The sequence below is a fragment of the Akebia trifoliata genome, chromosome 3 (genome assembly GCF_017979445.1).
Source record: "Akebia trifoliata isolate Shusen 1 chromosome 3, ASM1797944v1, whole genome shotgun sequence".
Classification (NCBI taxonomy): Eukaryota; Viridiplantae; Streptophyta; class Magnoliopsida; order Ranunculales; family Lardizabalaceae; genus Akebia; species Akebia trifoliata.
The window spans coordinates 45,003,312-45,023,291 of NC_141377.1; the positions used below are offsets into that span (position 1 = coordinate 45,003,312).

The following is a 19,980-nucleotide window of genomic DNA, read 5'->3' on the forward strand; positions in this document are numbered from 1 at the left end:
CTAAAGATTGAAGATTGGGTAATTTTTTTTTACCGAAATAGTTGTAGATGACGAGTTTTCTAATGCCTCCTAATGTAGCACGAGCTAAAACCATTGATTTTTTCACTTAGGACACACAATTGCACACTCCCATAAATATGTACAGTAGTGTATCTCGAGGAAAAGAATCTATGATATTAGGCCATTCCCTAATCAATAAAAAAAAAAAACCTAAGGTCAAAAGACTTGTGTCATCATTTTGAAAATATGGTTAAGGATGGGATATCCTTTCAAGTAACATTGGACCCATGTCAAAAACAACCCCCCACACCCACCCGAAGAAAAATTAAATATTTATCACATCAACAACATAGTACTTTGCAAACTGTGATGTCCTAGTATTTTCGACAAAATTTGTGCATGAGTTAATAAATTTCATTAAAAATAATTGAATAATGCTGAAATGACCTCAGGTTGGAACCTTATCGCATTTCTTGACGTGAAAGTATATGGAACCATACATGCTTTTCATCGAAGGTCACTCTAGCACGACTCAAATAAATTAGGCTAAAGAATCAAGACCTTGAAGTTGAAAGATTTTTCATAGAAAAATGAAAAATCCAGGACTTTTTGGGTAGAAGTTTAAATGAAAGATCATTTATGTCATTTTATATTAGGCTTCTAGTGTAAACTTAGGTTAAGGGACGTGTCTCATAAGTTTGAAGACACGAAAGGGGGCACTACCTTAAAAAAGAGAGTTGCGTTTGAAATTGGACTCAACCAAATAGACGATCCGAGTGGCATCTTCTCTCTTCTCTCTCTCTCTCTCAAATGGACAAATCATGTGGGCAACATTGACTCAAAATAGTTGTTTGGCAAATCGCAAATAATGAAAGCAGCTACCTTGACACTGTAACGAGTCTAATTCATATTAACACATAGGTGGTTCCTTTGCTTGCGAGGTTATCTTTTCGAAGGCACATCTCAACAGCAAAGTCTCGTCAGAAATCGTAGCAAATAGTGATTCTTTCCAGGTTCCACTTCTTCGATTCGAGGGAAAAAGGTAGATTCTCCTTTGGGTTGTCTGGAAAATAAAATTTTTTTTCTGAACAAACCCATCTCAGGGTATCATCACTCTTACAACATGCCCATCTCAGTAGTTTCTGAAATTAGTTCTTTTTTTCTTTTCTTTTTTTGATTTTCTGGGAAGTAGGTTGGATTTTGGAAATCATCGTACCTAATAGTTATTCTTAGATGTTGTAAGTTGGATTTTCTTCTGTGAGATGTTCTGAATTTTAGATTAAAAAAAAAAAAAAAACAAATTTCTCTCTAATATCTGAATGAGAGAATAATGTAGAAGATAAAGTCTTAAAGGATCATAAACATAGAATGTAAGATTGAAGATGGTTCAATTTATTTTTTTAATTTTTTTCTTCTCTTTTTATTAGATTCTTACAAGGAAGTGTTTTGGGTTTTTTTTTGTGGCTAAAAGTTATAGGACCCCACATGTAAAATGCTCCAAAAAACAAGAGAAAATGTTGAATAGCCAAATGGGTTTACTGCCTTTTCTATAATCCTTGTTTGTTTTATAACCAAAGGAAAGAAATGCTGTGTTTCCACCCTTTTGACCTGGTGAATTTGGGTTCAATTCAAGTAATCTTTTCAATTTCTTCTCTTTTATTTGCTTTGCATATTTATATCCATAGAAGAAAGGGATCTTTTATTCTTCTTTTATTTATTTATTTATTTATTCTGATAGTGGTTTCTCTGATAGATTCTTCTCCGAATCCAATAGAAACGAAGGGCCTGATTGGGAGTATAGGATATCTTTCTTGGCAGTAAATCTTCCTCGAAACAATCGAATCAGGATCTTAATTTGATCTGGGTCTTTTTCCATCTCCCATTTTTGGAGATCAAAATCTGTTTGAGGTGAGTTAAGACTACTGTTTAATTTAGTTCTGCTTTTTACTGAGATTTATTTGTTTATTATTTATTTTTCAATTCCTATTTAATAATTTAATTGGCATTTTGAGTTGGAAGAATCTTGATTTTTTTTTTTAGGTGAGGGGGGAGGATTTTCTTACCTCAATTTGAGGCAAGAAATTTTAGGCTGTCACATTGTATTGAGATTTGAGTAGTGTTAATCATCTTGAGCAATTCTGTATTTTGTTTGGGTGTTTTAATTTGCTCTTTCTTTCCCCTTTTTGTGGGAATTGAAGATGAACACCTCTGAAACCCACCGGATTTAGTGAAGGTGGACATATCTTGCTTCACATGCACAATTGATGTTAATACCATTTCTTTTCCAGTCTGCCCTGAACTTGATCAGATTGGATGTCAAATTATCTGAGGCTTCACTTTTTTCTCTTCCTTCTATTTTGTGGGTAAGGAAGATTTGAATCCGCAACCTTAAGAGTGAATCATAGAACATGTCCAACTGTTACAACCTAAAAAATCTACGATTTTTCTATCATAAACCTTACTTAGTTCCAATTACATAGCTTCTTTTGAGGGTGCATGTGGTTGCCAATTTACTGAATACAGAGGTTGTTGCAATGCATGGACATCATTTCAGAAGTCACCTTTGAATGTCTATGGATTTTGTGTCGGAAGACAACAATTATACTTACCATGTTTTGAGAAGTTAACTAGAAACAACTTCCCTTCCTTACAAATGGAGGTTAGAGAAGTTGGTTTCCAAACAATTGCGGCTATACACAACTTGGTCAAAACAAATATATATGTATATATATTTTAAAAAAATTATAATTTTTTTAATTTTAATATTAGATAAATTTTATTGGATTTTTAAAATAATAGTAAAATTTTTATTTAGAAAAAAGGATGAGGGAGGAGACATCCAAATATTTAGGGCCTGTTCGTTTGAATTTTTGAAGCTGGCTTTTCCAGCTTTTTTTACTTTTAAGCTCAAAAAGCCCGGCGAAATATGTTCGTTTGGGCTTCTTTCGCTCCTCAGATTTTAAATAAAGCCCAAAAACGACTCTTTATTGAAGTCGCCCTTAGCCCGCTTCGTCAAATGGCTTTTGCGCGAAGCCCATTACCGTAAAACGGTTCAGATGAAATTACCTAAATGCCCTCCTTCTTTTGGTAAATTTCCAACGGTTCAGGCTGTTGCAGAAACTCATTTCATCCATAAAAATCAGATCCTCACTCTCTCTTCTTCAACCTCTTCTAATGGTGATGCTCATCTTCTTCTCTCCTTTACCTTCAACAACATTTCTCTACAAAAATCCTGATTTCATACCATCTCTCCTCTCCAATTTCTCCCCAATTTCAATCTCCATCTCCAACAACCCCAACCCCAACCCTCATAGGTCCACCTTTCATGTCTCCTCTTCCTCCGTTGGATTCCCCATCACCACCGAAACAAACGGCCCCTATTCTTCCACAAGGTAACCCTCTTGACGTCTCCAAACTCGAGATTTCGGAAGAGATTGTCTCCGCGCTCTCTCGACGAGGAATAACCCAACTCTTCCCCATTCAGGTCTGGCCTTCTTCAATTTTTCTTCCACTTGAAGTTTTAATTGTTGGTTGTGTGAAATTATAGTGTGTGTTTTGCTAGTTTGAATGATTTTATTGGAATTTTGGTAGTTTATTAGAAGGGATCTTAACCTACGAACTCATGAGTTTGTTGATCCAACTATCAAGTTGCTAAACACAGCTTTGCAATCATAGGATAGACTTCCATCTTATAGATCTACTTAAATATTTGTGTCTGTCATTTTTATGTAAGAAACAAAAAAATTTCTGAACATAACTAAAATATTATATTACTTGGGGTATAGATGTCGAGTATGTTCCCTAATCTGATTTTATAACTGTAAATCAACTTCATAATGTTTATTGATACCCACAGTTTTATCTAATATTTGGAGTCTTACTTCAAAGCAATGTCACATAGTTGCAACTGGATGGCTCTGTTGAATCAGAAAAAGCGTTTTCAAATTGTAAAATCTTTCAATTCAAACCCAAAACATGCATTCGTCATTTTTATAACCTACGAACTAAGTAAAAGTTGCGATGCCAATAGATCAATTTTTTTATAGCTAGATTGCTATTTTTTGGGTTTAGGATTTTGTATGAGCCTAATCATAATTGTAAACAACTACTGAAATTATTTCAAAGAGTGTTATATGTTTTGTTATGTTGAGATTATAATTTTAGCTAAAATCTTGTAATGTTGTAAGTGTGTGTTTTAATCTTTAATTGGAGTGTGATATATAATTTAAGAAAATAATAAACAAAATATTTTGGGTGCTGATAGCAGCTCTCTAACGAAAGATTTTATTTTTTCTACGCTAACATTTTGTTAAGTAGATGAAGTTACTGTTTGTAAAGTTCTAATTTTTTTGTTGTGTGAAACTATAGACAATGTTCTTTGTTGCTTTTATGGTGTTATCTGAATTTTGATATTTTGTTAGTTTGGGTCTTAAAAGATTTTATCTTTTTTATGCTAATATTTCGTCCAGTAAATGAAGTTACAATTTGTGAAGTTGGTTGGTTGTGTGAAGCTAAAGACATTATTCTTTGTAGTTTTTGATGATTTTATGAGAATTTTGATAGTATGTTAGTTTAGATCTTAAGATTGTTTGAAGAAATCTCTAACGTGCATTTGTTCATGACCACTTGAACGGAAAAGTTATAGTTTTTCCCCGTATAGTATAACTTGTTCTATGACCACATATCGTCCAATCTGATATAGTGGAAGTTTCTGTTGGGCTTGGTGATTTAAAATCACATCTTTTGTTTCAAAGGGATGATGGGTGTTTCCACATTTGTGGAGGGGTATTTTAAGAAGGTATTTATGTTAGCTTATAAGAAATTAAAAGTAAGTTATAGGTAGTTGTTATAGTTTAAAAAATGAGTTTTTCTTGTAAAAGGGCTATGTATGCAGGTATTTTCTTTATCAGGAAAATTTCATATGTCCATTTTTAAGAGGAGATGCTGCCGAAATTTCAATAAAATTTTAAAATTTATAAATTTATTTAAATTAAAAATAATTATTTTTATAATTTTTTAAGATAAATTTATTATTATATATATAGTGTAACTATATATTTATTAAGGTATTCTGATCATTTTTGGTGCATTATCAACATTAAGGGTATTCTAGTCATTTTATCAGAATCCAGCAATAAAAAGCTGTCAAACGAACATCAGTTTCTGGCTTATGTGCTTCTGTAACGAACAAGCTTCTGCTGGATGTGGCTTTTCAGGCTCCAAGCTTCTGCTTCTTCCAGAAGCCAGCTTCTGGAGCTGGAGCTAGCTTCTGTAAAGAACAGACCCTTAAAGAATTTCTATGGCTCCTCTATTTGAAAGAGTCTGCTACGGCAATTAATTTGATGCTCCAAAACCTCCGATTCTGTATATTGGGGCTGCGTTTGGAGTTGAGATTGAACCATTTTAGTGCTACACTAATTTTAAATTGGCAAATGATTGTGTGTTTGTGCACCTTTTGTTCTTTCAATTCTACAATTTTTTTTCTCTCAAAGTTTATGTTTATTATATATGAATATTTGTCATAAAGCATAGAATTGCTTTGTGTGTTATATGTGCAGGCAAAATTTTGCCACACCATGTGTAGATAGCTTTCTGTATTATGGGTTGGCTGAACAAATTTTTTAAAGGTTCCAGCCATAAAATTTCGGAAGGGCAATATCATGGGAAACTTGAAGATGATAGAGTTTGGACTGAACCTTCTACTTCAACGGTAATTGAGTTATTACATCTTGTTGGAGCTCTCTTTTATTGCTCATGGTCGACTCCTATATGTTGAAGGTGCCCCTTTCCTCATATTAAGCTGGAAAGCATGACCTGCTTTCGATTTTCAAGTTAATTGATGAAGGGAAGGAGATGATATCGTGCATGATAGTGTTTGTAAATTTCAAGTTTCAGGTTTCTTCTTTCATGTCATTGCTTAACTTTATTTTATGGAGGAAACTGAATGCAGGATGCATGGTCTGAGTTTGAGAATGAAGATATAGATCATGCCATCGCACTTTCCCTTGCAGAGGAAGAGAAAAAAGGGAAAAATGTGATCGGTGAGTAAGATGGGTATCGTGTGTAACTCTGCATGCTCTTAGCATTATATGATGGTGTAACTCTCATCCGTAACATGTATATACCCAATATCGGGTGTGCTTTCAAATTAAGTATTGCATACGACTTCTAAAATGGACGGCTATTTGTACTCCTTAATTGTTTCACATTTTCTTTATATTTTAGTTTTCTCTTACATATATGCTGAGATTGACTTCTTCATTAACTTCTCTTCCCCCTCTTGAGGCAAGAGTGAAATATTTCCAGTCTAGTGGGGCTCAGGCAAATTTTGTACTAGGATCTCTTGGGGCTTCTTTTTAACCTAGTAGGGCTCAATGTTATTGGATAGATAATTAAGTGAGACAAATTTAATTGTTGTTGAAACATGTACTCTTATTTTGTCTAGTTGCTAATCCACGAGATTGTTGTTTGATGATTAAGGATGATTCCCCTTTCTGTTAGTTGATGAACACACTATCATTGCTCTTTCTTTATGGACTGCATGGTTATGTTGGTCAAAGACTTGGTTAATCAAGTATCGAGTGTTATCAGTTTTTATTCAAGAGTTTATCTTTCTTCAGGGTATCGTAATGTTACTGGATGATTATTTAAAGTTGAAGAATCTCTTGTTGCATAATAGAAGCTACAAAGTATTTCTATGCTTCATGATTTTCTTTTATTTCTTTTCTTAGATAATGGATCTCATTTGGAAGAAGATGAAGCACTTGCACGAGCTCTGCAGGAAAGTTTGAACATGGAGCCCGAGTCTCCTCCTCATGGAAATGGCAATGTTTATCAACCTATACCATTCCCCTTTACAACTGGGTTCAGGTATATGTGGTTTTGGTGTCAGCTTTACGTTAATTGGTCTCATTTATTACTGCTTCTGCTTTGTGAATTTTATTCCTTAATGCATGGTTGGAACCATATATCAAATAGGTTGAATGGAATCTAGTATTTCCTGTATTCTCTGGGATGAATGATATCTAATATTCTGCAAATTGGGTGGAATCCCGCTGTTAGAATCCCATTCATGACTGATAGAACCTAGCAAACCAAATCGGACATTCATGTTATAATATCTGACCAACTGTGAGAGTTAATCCCCTCAGAGACAACAGTTACATTTAGCTCCACCTCCTCATAAACTTACGACTCCTTCATTAACTTACTAACCAAGCAACTATTTCCTAGGATTCTAAAATAGAAACCTACAAGTTACAACTACTTAAAAATCATTTTTTTTTTTCTGGAAAATTGTTGAACACTCAATAATTAAATAGAAATCTTGATTAACATGATTGTAATTAACCAATTAATGTACTCTAATTTACTAACTAATATCAAAATAAAACAAAAATAGTAAATTTGAATTTGCTATAATGATACTAGTAGTTGGCACTTGCAAACACACATGTTTACAAAAATTAAGATTTATGTAAGATTAATTGTGAAATTTTAGAAATTTTAGAAATTGCAAATAGATAATCTAGTTTTCTATCATAGTTTATCATTTAATAGGAAATACGATTTTGAATTTGTGGTAGATCCCTATCTCATTATAATAGTAAAGATCAAAATGAAATTTTTGTAATTTTAAAATTGACTAACGTGGTTATGGGAGTCTTCATTTGTAATTTTGTTCACTTTTGACAAAAAATAGTCCCTAATAATTAGTAAGTGTAAATCTATTGTGGGGAAATTTTTGAAATTTAAAATTTTGGAGAGGCCCGGGATGTGTTGTTTTGCAGAACCTTGTAAAAGTCCACGGTCGCTTTGTCTCTTTCCATCTCCATGTTTTATGAGATTATGATTGCATAGTATATCTTGCTGCAATGACGAAAATTTCTACCAGCAATCTCTACGGAAGCTGATTTCCAAGAGTGACTGGTGAGAGATGGATATGCCAAATCAAAAGTACTGGCAATTTTTTTTATGACAGATAATTGTAAAGACAAGGCAATTTCACATGGAGAGGATTTTGCTTCATAGATAGATCTTCCCAAAAATATATCCTATCTCTAGACCCAGTATTATTAGTTCATTACAAATGTAAGAAATGAAAATATTATGAAGGTCAATGATGTGTTTCTACGGACTTCCCGAGTTGATCTAGAGTTAGATCTATTATCCCATCCTTTTTTTCAGTAATAGGTGCCATGGATATATTAGAACTAGTGAATGTGAAAACATTCTTCTATTTGGAGCTGTTTCTTAGATGGGAAGATTAGGGCCTTTGTGTTTGCATATGTCATAAGTCATATGTGCACCAAAAGATTTCAGTCCAAGAAATTTATCACAATGTGAACCAGTTGAAACCTAAGAGGTGCGTGTCAAGTGGGAGTACGTCATTACCCAACGGTTGAATGGTCCCTGATATTTTTAACATTTTAAAGGGAAAATTAAGATTTAGGTAAAGAGTATTTGTATTTTATCTCTGCAATTTATGGGTTCCTTAGTTCATCAAAAACTTCTTTTTTTCTCTTTTAACAACAGATGGGTGGCCAAGACCCTGTAGGAGATTGAGCATTTATCTGTTCAATGCTGGCACACCTGGTTCAGAGCCAAAACTAGTATGTCTAATAGGGTCTTCTTAGAATCCTAGTGCCAAGCCTCTGAATCTGAATGGGTGGTATTCAGAAACACAACTCCTCCGTGGATATCAGTTATATTTTTATGGCAGTTTACCACATAAAGGAGCATGACATAAGCCAGTTGCTTGGACTATCTTTTATACAGTTAGATATTTGAAACCTGCTTCATATAGTGACAATTCTTATATCGAACAATATAACTTGGTAAAACGAAACATCAATTGGTTAGGAATTAGAATAAGAAAGAAATGTAACCTGATTCCCGATGATGGACATAATTTGTTTATCTAGAAACCAAGCTATTTATTAATGGACAAATTATTTCCAGAGAATAAGAAACATCAAATTTCCAGACCCTCAATTATTAAAAATAGTAGAAACTGACGCAAGTGATATAGGATATGGAGGAATATCGAAGAAAAATCAGAAAACTTTCAAAAACAAGTTTGGATATATTATTATGAGCACTTAAACAAAGCAAAGAAACAAATTCCTTTCTTTTCCTGGTATAACAAATACTTCAAGAATCCAGTACAAAAAGAAATTGATGTAATAAAGTCAAATCTATGGGATGTTCCCAAGATCGGGCAAATGCAATCTGTCCATCCTCCTCCTATAAATGAAATAGTAATCTCAGTAGATAAGGATACAGTAATAGGATCACCATATAAAGCAATAAAATTTAAAGATATAGATCAATTGACCCCTACAGGAAGAGACATAGACAATATAATGAAACAAAATAATTATACTAATAGGTATCTCCACTCTATCGGAGAACAATTAATAAGAATAGAAGAAAATTGTAATACAAAATCCACACATGAAGACAGAACCAAAGATAAAATTCATTCAACAGATCCAAACAAGAATAAAACTCCACTCTTTACTCCTTATGAAATACCAAGAAGAACCGCTCTATTCAGCAGTGTTTGGTTCGCAACGAGTCTGGCCCTACTTGGGACTTGGGATTCAGGAGAAACTTTAATGACTGGGAGTTAACTCAGGTGACATCTCTCCTTGATCTTCTACATACGTCTAACCTCAACGACAACGAACAGGATAAGTGGGAATGGACAAGGGCTAAGGATTTGAGATTTTCTGTCAGGTCTTTCTTTAAATGGCTTTCTTTCGAAGCTGAGCGACCCTTATTGGGCTCAATCACTTGGTCCAGGTTAGTTCCGTCTAAAATATCTTTTTTTGTTTGGTTGGCCGCCCTGGTAAGATTCTTACGTTGGATAATTTGATTGTGCGGGGTTGGATCATTCCCAATGGCTGTCCATTATGCTTGAGTGATGGAGAATCTGTTGATCATACTTTAGTCCATTGTTCTTTTTCTTATAATATTTGGTCAATCTTCCTTGGTATGTTCGGTATGAACTGGGTCCTCCCTCGTAAGTTTTCTTCGGTGTTAGTTGAATGAACCAATAACGCTTTCCACATCAGAAAAAGGATCCTATGGGCTATGCTTCCCTCGGCTATTGCTTGGGGAGTCTGGAACGAGAGAAACAACAGAGTGTTCAACAACAAGAGCAGTACCACTCGTGCAAGATTCTTGGAAATTTTGGGTCTGTTATACATTTGGTCGAAGCAGAATATAGAGTTCGTGGGGACTACCTTCGACGATTTTGTTTTTAGATGGGACTCTTTATGTAATCAGTGATGTTGTTTTTGTTTTTTTGTTTTTTTATTTTTTTGTTTTTTCTTTGATTTGCTGCTTTTTGCTTGTTGTTTGTTCTTGAGGCTCTCTCGGCCTCTCTCTTTGTAGTTCTCCTTCTTTTGCTCAATACATTATACTTTTCAAAAAAAAAAAGAAATACCAGAAAAACTACGGATGACAATTCCAGATAAACAGGAAATGTTACAAGAAATAAGTGAAAAATTAGCCAAATTAAGTTTAGGGAAAGGTAAAGAAATCATAGTAGTAGACAAAATAGAAAAATCAGAAAGTGAGACAAGTTCTACAAGCAATGAAGAAGATTACACAGAAAATGACCTAGATCAAATAACAAGCCAATTCAAAGACGAAGTAAACATGGCTTCCACCATACATAGAGCAAGAATCAGACCAAATATACCCAATTACTATAGTAGACCTACACCATTAGATGTAGGATATGAAGAGAAAAGTATGATGACTCAATCATTTTATGATGGAAAATCCTTATATGAATGGAATATAGATGGACTAACAGAATACAATATTATATCTCTCCTACAAGAAATGACCATGGTTTGCACAGCTGCACAACCATATGCCTCAGACCACCAAATAGCCCAAAGGTTAGTTTCCGGATTCACAGGTCAATTAAAGGATGGTGGGATCATTATGTCACAGAAGACCAGAGAAACTTTATCCTTACCAAAAACAAGACAACAGAAGTGGGAGTATTGATAAAAGATGAACAAGGAAGAGACATAGGAGACGCTGTCAATATTCTCATACTTGCCATAACAAGACATTTTATAGGAGATCCAGATCCTTATAGAGATAGAGCCTCAGAGTTATTAACAAATCTAAGATGCCCAAAACTCCATGACTTTAGATGGTATAAAGATGTCTTCCTTACCAAAGTAATGCAAAGAACAGACTGTGGCCATAGTTTTTGGAAAGAAAAATTCCTTTCAGGACTACCTACCCTATTCGCAGAAAAGGTTAGGACAAGAATCAAATCTCAAAACAATGGGACAATCCCCTATGATGATCTCACTTATGGTCACTTAATAGGATTTATCCATTCAGAAGGACTCAAGCTCTGCAATGACCTTAGACTCCAACATAAATTAAAACAAGATAGGTATTCTACAAGAAAAGAATTAGGGCAATTCTGTGAACAATGTGGTTTACCTCCACCTTTCAAATCCTCTTCTTCCAAAATCTCTAAACGCTCAAAAAATTTTCGCCCCCGATATGGTGGTAAAAACAGTGAAAACAAGGTCAGTGAATTTAGACCAAAAACATCTTATTATTATAAGAAAGCATCTAAGCAACAAAAGAAGAAACCCTTTGAACGTTTAAAACAAGCAAAGCAAAAGAGAAAAACACCTACATGCTTCAAGTGTGGAAAAGTAGGACATTATAAAAACCAGTGTAAAGTAAAACAAAAAATAAATGAATTAGAAATAGATAAAAATCTAAAAGAACAATTAGCTAATTTAATGATAAATTCTGACTATACTAATAGTAGCCAAGATGACGACATAAATGAAACCAGCTCCAGCGAAACCGAAGAAGTAAATGATTCAATCCAGTTTTGTAATACAACCTGTAAATGCAAATCAATAAATACTTTGACCAGAGAACAAAGAGTTTTATTTGACTATATGGATAGAATGGTATCAGAGCCACAGTTTTCAAGAGATTAGTTTGACTAAACAATTCTTAGTATATTCATTTGAAAAATTTTCGTCTGACCTAAGTCGCGTATCCCTCTTGTTGGCCAGTTGAGCCGTTTTCGGGAATAAACCGTTGACAGTCCGGAAAATTTATCTTGTGAAACTACTATGAATTCTCTAGTTAAATTTATTTATGGAAAACATAGCTCAGATCCAGAAAACCCAGAGGTCTTAAATATGGAAGAAAATTCTATTACAGATATTGAAACAAGTTTACACAATTGGAATATACCTAAAGTCCCAATTAAAAACATATATACAAAAGGAAACTTCCTGTCAAAGATAGACTATACAATAAAAACTTGTGAACAAACAATACCTCTGTCAGTTGATCATCAAACAATAGAATTATTCTCAAAAGAATCAATTTTAAGATATCAACAAAAACATAAATTTTTACATATCGGCCTGATTCAAGTAGGAATAAAACCTTTAACAAGAATAGGATTAAAAGCCTCAGTATTACTATGCCTAAGAGACAAGAGACACCTCAACTTTACAGATTCCCTACTAGGTCTAGTAGAATCAAGTCTTTGTGATGGACCAATCTACTTTGATAGTTTTCCAAATTTTACATTAGCCTTATCAGATCCAGGAATAATGAAAGCCTTAAGTCTTAATATACAAACTTCAGGATATAGTATGATACCAGGATCCCAACCATTGGCACTAGTGTTTAGAATAGTATACAAAACAATGACCACAACAATAAATCCAGGTGCTTTGTCCAAACCCTCTTTGGAAGGAGAAACCCTTTTATTACAAAGCAACATATATAAGTCAAATAGATTAGTCCCTAAAAGAATTTCTTGGAATAATGTTCAATTACCATCAACATGGAACTTAGTAGGAGAAGGACAATCACAAATACCAGAAAATAAGAAACCAGAGTCAATAATACAGTACCCCAATGGAAACATAGAAATAAATTTTCCTTCGTTTAAAAGATCAGTCATACTCACCGATGAAACAAGTTCTGTGACCACTATACCCTTAACAGAAAATTTAATGCCAGCAAGGACATCCTTAAGTAGAGCCTCCACAAGTAAAGACCTAACTCAAAGGAATTAAAGATGAAACAATCCCAGTGGCATATTACCATGACCCCAGAAAATTAAATATTCAATCTCCTAACTCTTCACCCATACAATCACAAATGCATGACGAATTACCTCAAATACATGTAATAGAGAAAATAAAATTCAAACCAAACATTCCTCATATAGAATTAGAATATTTCCTTTCAAAAGAAAGAGAAGAATCCGAAAAAAAACTTCTGAGAAAAGAAACCTCTTCCCTAACCGAAATTCCCAAATTACCACCTCTCCTTAACCTATCTGCCTAAGGTCCAGAAAAGAAACCATTTAGGTAATCCTTTTATTTAAGTACTTCTTGTTCAGTCTTTCTACTTTTACTGCTTTTGTTTCATTCTGTAAACAAGTTTGTTAAGAGTTTGTTAAGTAAATAAACTATTTTGTTTCTCATATTATCTATATTGTTTTGCTATGCCTCGTTATAACTTCAATAAGAAAGAAAGACTAGAAATATTGAAGATGTATTATCAAGAATTATTCAGCATACATTTATCATATACAAGAGAAAATAGACCAAGAGATGAGGATTATGAAGAAAATTATCAGAAACTATTCGAAATTAGACAAGAATATTTAAAGTTACTTTTATATTAAAAGCTTTTTCAAAATTTGGAGTAGAACTTGCTTCTGATCCAAGATCCTGGATAGAATGGTATGATATTTGAAACCTGCTTCATATAGTGACAATTCTTATATCGAACAATATAACTTGGTAAAACGAAACATCAATTGGTTAGGAATTAGAATAAGAAAGAAATGTAACCTGATTCCCGATGAAGGACATAATTTGTTTATCTAGAAACCAAGCTATTTATTAATGGACAAATTATTTCCAGAGAATAAGAAACATTCAATTTGATGCTATTTGTTCTTATGAGATTTGATCTCGTAGTTCCACAAGCATGAAAAGGCCATTTTTTTAGAAATCGGGGAGTTGTTTCACATGGCCTCAACAAGATTATACATCCATGAGGGTGATACAAAGTAAAGGATTTATTTATGGACGGACTACCACATGCATACTCGTGTATCATCATATAAATATTGGATCTTTTGTTTTATATTGTTTTCTTTTTGTGGATGTATTTGTACATGTTCCACATAAAGTCTGACTTGGTTGATTGAATTTTTTTTGTAGGGTTTGTGCCGGTTGCAATACTGAGATTGGTCATGGACGGTTTTTGAGTTGCCTGGGTGCAGTTTGGCATCCAGATTGTTTTCGTTGCCATGCTTGCAATCTCCCCATATCGGATACTGAGGTTTAGAAGCTAGTAGTTCCTATACATTGTCATGTTAAGTTGAAAGTGCCTAAAACAAATCTTTAATTTTTAGCTGATTCTTTTATTGCATTAGTGTTCCTATCATGTGATTGGTTTACATTGACTAATTTTACATTTATCTTTTTTCTGTAGTTCTCAATGTCTGGGAATTACCCTTATCACAAATATTGCTATAAGGAACGGTATCATCCGAAATGTGATGTTTGCAAGCACTTTGTAAGTTGTGTAGGCCTTTGTTAAGACAATAATTTCTTGAGTTTTTATCTGATAAAAGTTGCTTATATTACTTTAGCATACGAACATAATATGTTCCGTACTTACTATATTCTATGTCATGTAGGAAACTTCTACAGATTGATGCATGGTTACTGGTTTTTTTCTTTTTCTTTTTCTCTCTTTTAAATTTTTTGTTATGTGTATACTTACTGCTTACATAACATTGATCTTCCCTATTCAGGAATGAATTTCTAAGTACACGAATAGTAAATATTCAAAAAAACGTGCCCTCGTCAAGAACCCTGGTGTCCCAGCACATTCATGCGTATATCACAATGCTAAAATATGGAAATTATATAGATGTAGGGCGCTAAATGGCTTAGTGATTATAAACTAAATAAATGAATGAGAAGGCCAAGATACATTTCATTAGTGAAGGAAGCATCCTTTGTGGGATACTGCTTGGTTGGTTTGTTTCATTCTTGTGATTTGGTTTTACAAAGATTGACGATCTAAATATATAACAGCAGCTGGGATGGCACTATGGGAATTTACACCAAGGTTTTAACTATCATTAGATGATTGCTCCCTCTGCATTAGATGATTAAAAGGCATATGGAATTCTCCCTTGTCTAAAAGTAGCAATACTGGAGAATGTGCAATAAAATGATTCGTAAAATACGCTAAAAACTTGAAGAATGATTAGCTTAGAATGTGCCTGTTTTCATTTTTTTCACATAAAAAAAGATAAAAAATCTACTAGTGGAAGTGAGAAATTTTTTTTTGACAAGTGTAAAATTTTATTGAAAACGAAAAAAGGAGGCTGAGATAGCCCCCATACAAGGAAAAAGAAAAAAAAGTACAATAACAACTTAAAGTAATCTGTGAAAACAAACAAAACTAACTATGAATCACAAGGAGTATCCCATCTGAACACAAAATCCTGAAAAGAGACCTCAAAATCGATGCTCAACTAGGACCAATGATAAAGTAACCCCAAAATCTCCAAAAATACGGCTTGGGTCGTACTTTCCTTGCCTTGGAACACCTTAATATTTCTCTCTTTCCATAAACCCCAAGCAATGGCTGATGGAAGAATAGCCCAAAGATGTCTTTTTTCTGAAAGAAAACATATTAAAAGTTCACCCTTCTAAGTCCGAGAAGAAAGTTCTTAGTAAAATCCACTCCACTTGAAAAGGAGAAAGAAAAAACAATCAAATATCCCGGGCGAAAGAATAATGAATTAAGATGTGATTAACAGATTCACCATCTCTCTTGTAGAGAGAAGAAAAGTTCGGAACAATCCAACCAAGAGTAAGAATCCTCCCAAGGAGGCTAACTATACAAAAAATGATATCTTAGATGGAACAAGTGCCAACCAAATAATAGACTTTGAGAAGGAGGTATCAAAGGAAGGAAGTAAGGATTTGTAAAAGGAGCAAACGACAAATCTCTTATGATAACTCTTGAACCATTCTCTCCTATCATGATCATTCTCCCTGAGTTGGAAAGAACTCAAAAGATCTAGAATAGAAGTTACCTCAGTTATCTCTCAATCATTGAAATTTCTTTTGAAGCCCAGATCCCAAGAAAAAGTGTTCCCATGCCGAATCGGACATTGTTACACTGAACAATTCCTTTTTAGAGAACAAGTGTACAAGGAAGGGTATTGGTTTGACAGAGTTGAATTACTGCATCATCTATCCTCCCAAAATCTAATCTTGTCTCCTAACCCCACTTTGAAACGGACACCCCTATCAAATTGCTCGACTACCTTGAGGATCCCCCTTCCACACGTTACAACCATACGAACCTGTTGACACTCTACTCTACCAACCGAATCTCTGTTCCCCATATTTAGCTTTAACATGAGGTGGTTTTAAGTCCTCAAATCTCTCAACCGAAGAGCTCCTAGAGAACAAGTATCCAAAAACCCTCCACTTCTTGCATCACTGTCCTCTATCAGCTCAACATGATGATGATGATGATGATGAGATTACTTCACTTAGAGTTACAAATAAAAGTTGATTTTTTTAGAAATGGCTACATGAAAATGCTACCAACAACAGATTGGGACCCTTAGCCAATTGTGGCTTTAAAACTTGTTGGATACCAAATTGACTCTCTCAAGTCACTTGGTCTTGTTAAGGGCTGGGTCGTTTTCGTAATACGAATTCGAATTTTTCTGATTCAATCTTGACGTGGTCTATGACTCGGCCTTGATTCAACTTGACTCGGCTATGAGTTGGCTGGCTTAATTATTAACATGACTCAGCTTTGACTTGGCTCTAACTTTGTATTGATTTGGTCCTTGTCTCATTTCTGACTTGCATTGACTTAGGTTCAGATCATCCAACACCAACTCCTAGATCAAGTAAAAAACCATTTCTTGAGATGCACTCTGGTGAAGGCGCAGTATAGACTAGCTTTATGCTTCTCAAGATTTTATGGTTTTAGTAACACTTACGATATTTTGTGGAGGCGCCATCTATAGGCATAAGCCTTGAGTGCCTTTTGAAAACACCAGTGCATGCTGTCTTAAAAAATCTTCCTTGACATATTACACCTCTAAAAGTATTTAAAATGAAATACGCATTATTTTTTTTGTTCCTTTTACTTTTTATACTCATTGTCAGTCTGGCTGTGGAACGTTTTCCATACAGATTCCAACAAATGCTGCTGGTCTTATTGAATATAGGGCACATCCTTTTTGGAACCAAAAATACTGCCCCTCCCATGAGCATGATGGGACTCCACGGTGCTGTAGCTGTGAACGGATGGAAGTAAGTGTGAAATACTGTATTTCCAAAAGGTGCCCTATTTACTTTTGCCACCCCTGAAGCCCATCCATGCTCACCCACATGTACATGCACACGCATACATTTGTTGATTTTTCTTAGAGATGCTAATAGAGTAAAATTTCCCCTATAATCTGCAGCCAAGAGAAACAAAATACATCTCCCTTGATGATGGTCGGAAGCTCTGTCTGGAGTGTTTGGACTCTGCAATCATGGATACCAATGAATGCCAACCACTTTACCTTGATATACAAGAATTTTACGAAGGTTTAAATATGAAAGTGGAGCAGCAAGTTCCTTTACTCTTGGTCGAGAGGACAGCACTAAATGAGGCCTTGGAGGGAGAAAAGAATGTAAGCAGATCTGTGCAACCCATCACATTCCAGCAACAAAGCACACACTTTTTCTTTTTTGTTCTATTATGTGGTTAGTCTTTTACCTTGTTTTTGTTTTCGTGGGAAGGGCCATCATCACATGCCTGAGACTAGAGGGCTCTGCTTGTCGGAGGAGCAGACAGTCAGCACTGTAAGGGTTCTTGCATTGTATATTTTATTTTCCATTGTGGGAATCCTTCATGGGTAGATGGTTGAGTATCCCTTTTCCCCTTTAACAGATATTAAGGAGGCCAAGGATTGGAGCAGGACACAGAATCATTGAGATGATAACAGAACCATATAGACTAACCCGCCATTGTGAAGTAACAGCCATTCTCATTTTGTATGGTCTCCCAAGGTATTGTTTATCTTCTTCCTTCTCCTTGATTGCTTAATGACTCGAAGCAGTATCAGTTTCCATACTTCTGGTGCATGGGTATGTTTTTTTTTAAATGTTAGACCAAGAATCTCTCATGCAGATTGCTGACTGGGTCCATCCTAGCTCATGAGATGATGCATGCATGGTTGCGGCTTAAAGGTGCTATCCTGCTCCATGACCCATGTCATCTTGAGCATTTGTTTGTGTTCTGGTGTCATGTCCTTGCTAAAGTTTGGTTTTGGTTGTTTGATAGGTTACAGCACTCTTAGTCCTGATGTTGAAGAAGGTATCTGCCAAGTGCTAGCTCACATGTGGTTGGATTCAGAGATCATGTCAGGTTCTGGTAGTAACGTTGCTTCAACTTCAACTTCGTCGCCCTCTTCTGTTTCGACATCTTCAAAGAAGGGTACACGGTCTCAATTCGAGAGGAAGCTTGGGGATTTTTTCAAACACCAGATTGAATCTGATACTTCACCAGCATACGGAGATGGATTCAGAAATGGTAACCGGGCGGTGCTAGAGTATGGCCTCAGGCGAACACTTGATCATATTCGGATGACGGGGAGCTTTCCGCTGTGAAGTCTTGGTAAAAACTCAGTCATAATGATTTATTGAAATAAGGCTGAAGGCATATAAGAACTCAAAAAAAAAAAAAAAAACTCCATGAGATTGACCATCAATCTGTCCAATATTGGTTTCTATACTCGTTAGCTGTAATCCCCGTTCTTGTTTGTGAGAGCAGAGACCACTTATTCTATCATTGTATGTGTAAAACTTATGAACATTTACATTATAAATTGGATATTCGGCTTTTCTTTTTTTATTACTATTTCCAGGCCTACTCTTTCCCTCGCCTTTCTCCCAATAGAATAGAAATATAGAAAGGTAAATGCGCTTTATTTCTCTTTTGCTCCTCTGATGTAATGCTCTTTATTATGTGGGACCTGTTTAAGTTCTGATCATGACCAGAGGCCAGTGTCATTCATGGTAGATTTCTTAAATATGAGAATACGCGACCATGTCCATTTGACACATTGCTCCTTACTATAAGGTTTTGTCAAGTATATACATAGGGTGCCGTTTGGAGGCCCTAAAGAGAGTCAAACTAAAACCCACCCATTTTCATTTTTTGAAGTTTTTAAATTAAAAGACATGGAAAGATTGACTAAAAATTTGATATAAAAACTTGTTTAAATGATTTCAACTAAAAGAATCATTATTATTCTATTTTCATTTAAAAACTAAGAAAAAATCTTAATTTTTACATAAATTTTCAAAATATATGAAAAAACTCTTGAAACTGACTTAAAAAAAAAAAAAATATCTTTTTTGATGGAATGGAATCTCTGAAATTCTATTAAAATGTCAAAAATCTAATTTTTGAATGAAAACGATGAGTTTGAATGGTTAGAGCATTCAATCGGGAAAAATGTGGGAGATGAAGTCGAGGGACCATTTAGAAAGAAAAAGTTTATTAATGGTATGTTTGATTGTATGGAAAGTTACTTTCCATGAAATTTGAAATCCATGAAAAAATAGTTGTGGAAAATAGGTAGGGTTGAAAAATCAAATTCCATTGTTTGATTTTACTTGAATAAAATCATGGAAAAAATATGAGAAAAAAGAAGAAGAAGAGAAGGAGGAAGAAGATGAGAGGAGGGGGAGAGGAAGAAGAAGATGATGAGGAAGAGGGAGGGGGGAGGATGTGGCGATGGTGGCGGTGGAGGCGACAACAACAGCGGTGGCGACGGAGGTAAGTGAGGAAGATGGGGGGAGAGCATAGTGGTGGTGGCAGAGGAGGTGAGGAATG

At 34.8% G+C, this 19,980-nt stretch overlaps 1 protein-coding gene across 1 annotated transcript; it reads left to right on the top strand.

Moving 5' to 3' along the window:
- The first annotated feature begins 784 nt into the window (after positions 1 to 784).
- Positions 785 to 19,009, top strand: LOC147407289 (protein DA1-related 1-like). The gene is made up of 13 exons (XM_086435771.1): positions 785 to 1,042; positions 1,754 to 1,908; positions 5,559 to 5,710; positions 5,951 to 6,041; positions 6,732 to 6,870; positions 14,262 to 14,382; positions 14,536 to 14,619; positions 17,283 to 17,402; positions 17,558 to 17,770; positions 17,880 to 17,942; positions 18,031 to 18,149; positions 18,271 to 18,329; positions 18,424 to 19,009. The coding sequence occupies exons 3-13, from the start codon at positions 5,600 to 5,602 to the stop codon at positions 18,747 to 18,749; spliced, it is 1,446 nt and encodes a 481-aa protein (XP_086291897.1). The 5' UTR covers positions 785 to 1,042; positions 1,754 to 1,908; positions 5,559 to 5,599; the 3' UTR covers positions 18,750 to 19,009.
- Positions 19,010 to 19,980: the final 971 nt, after the last annotated feature.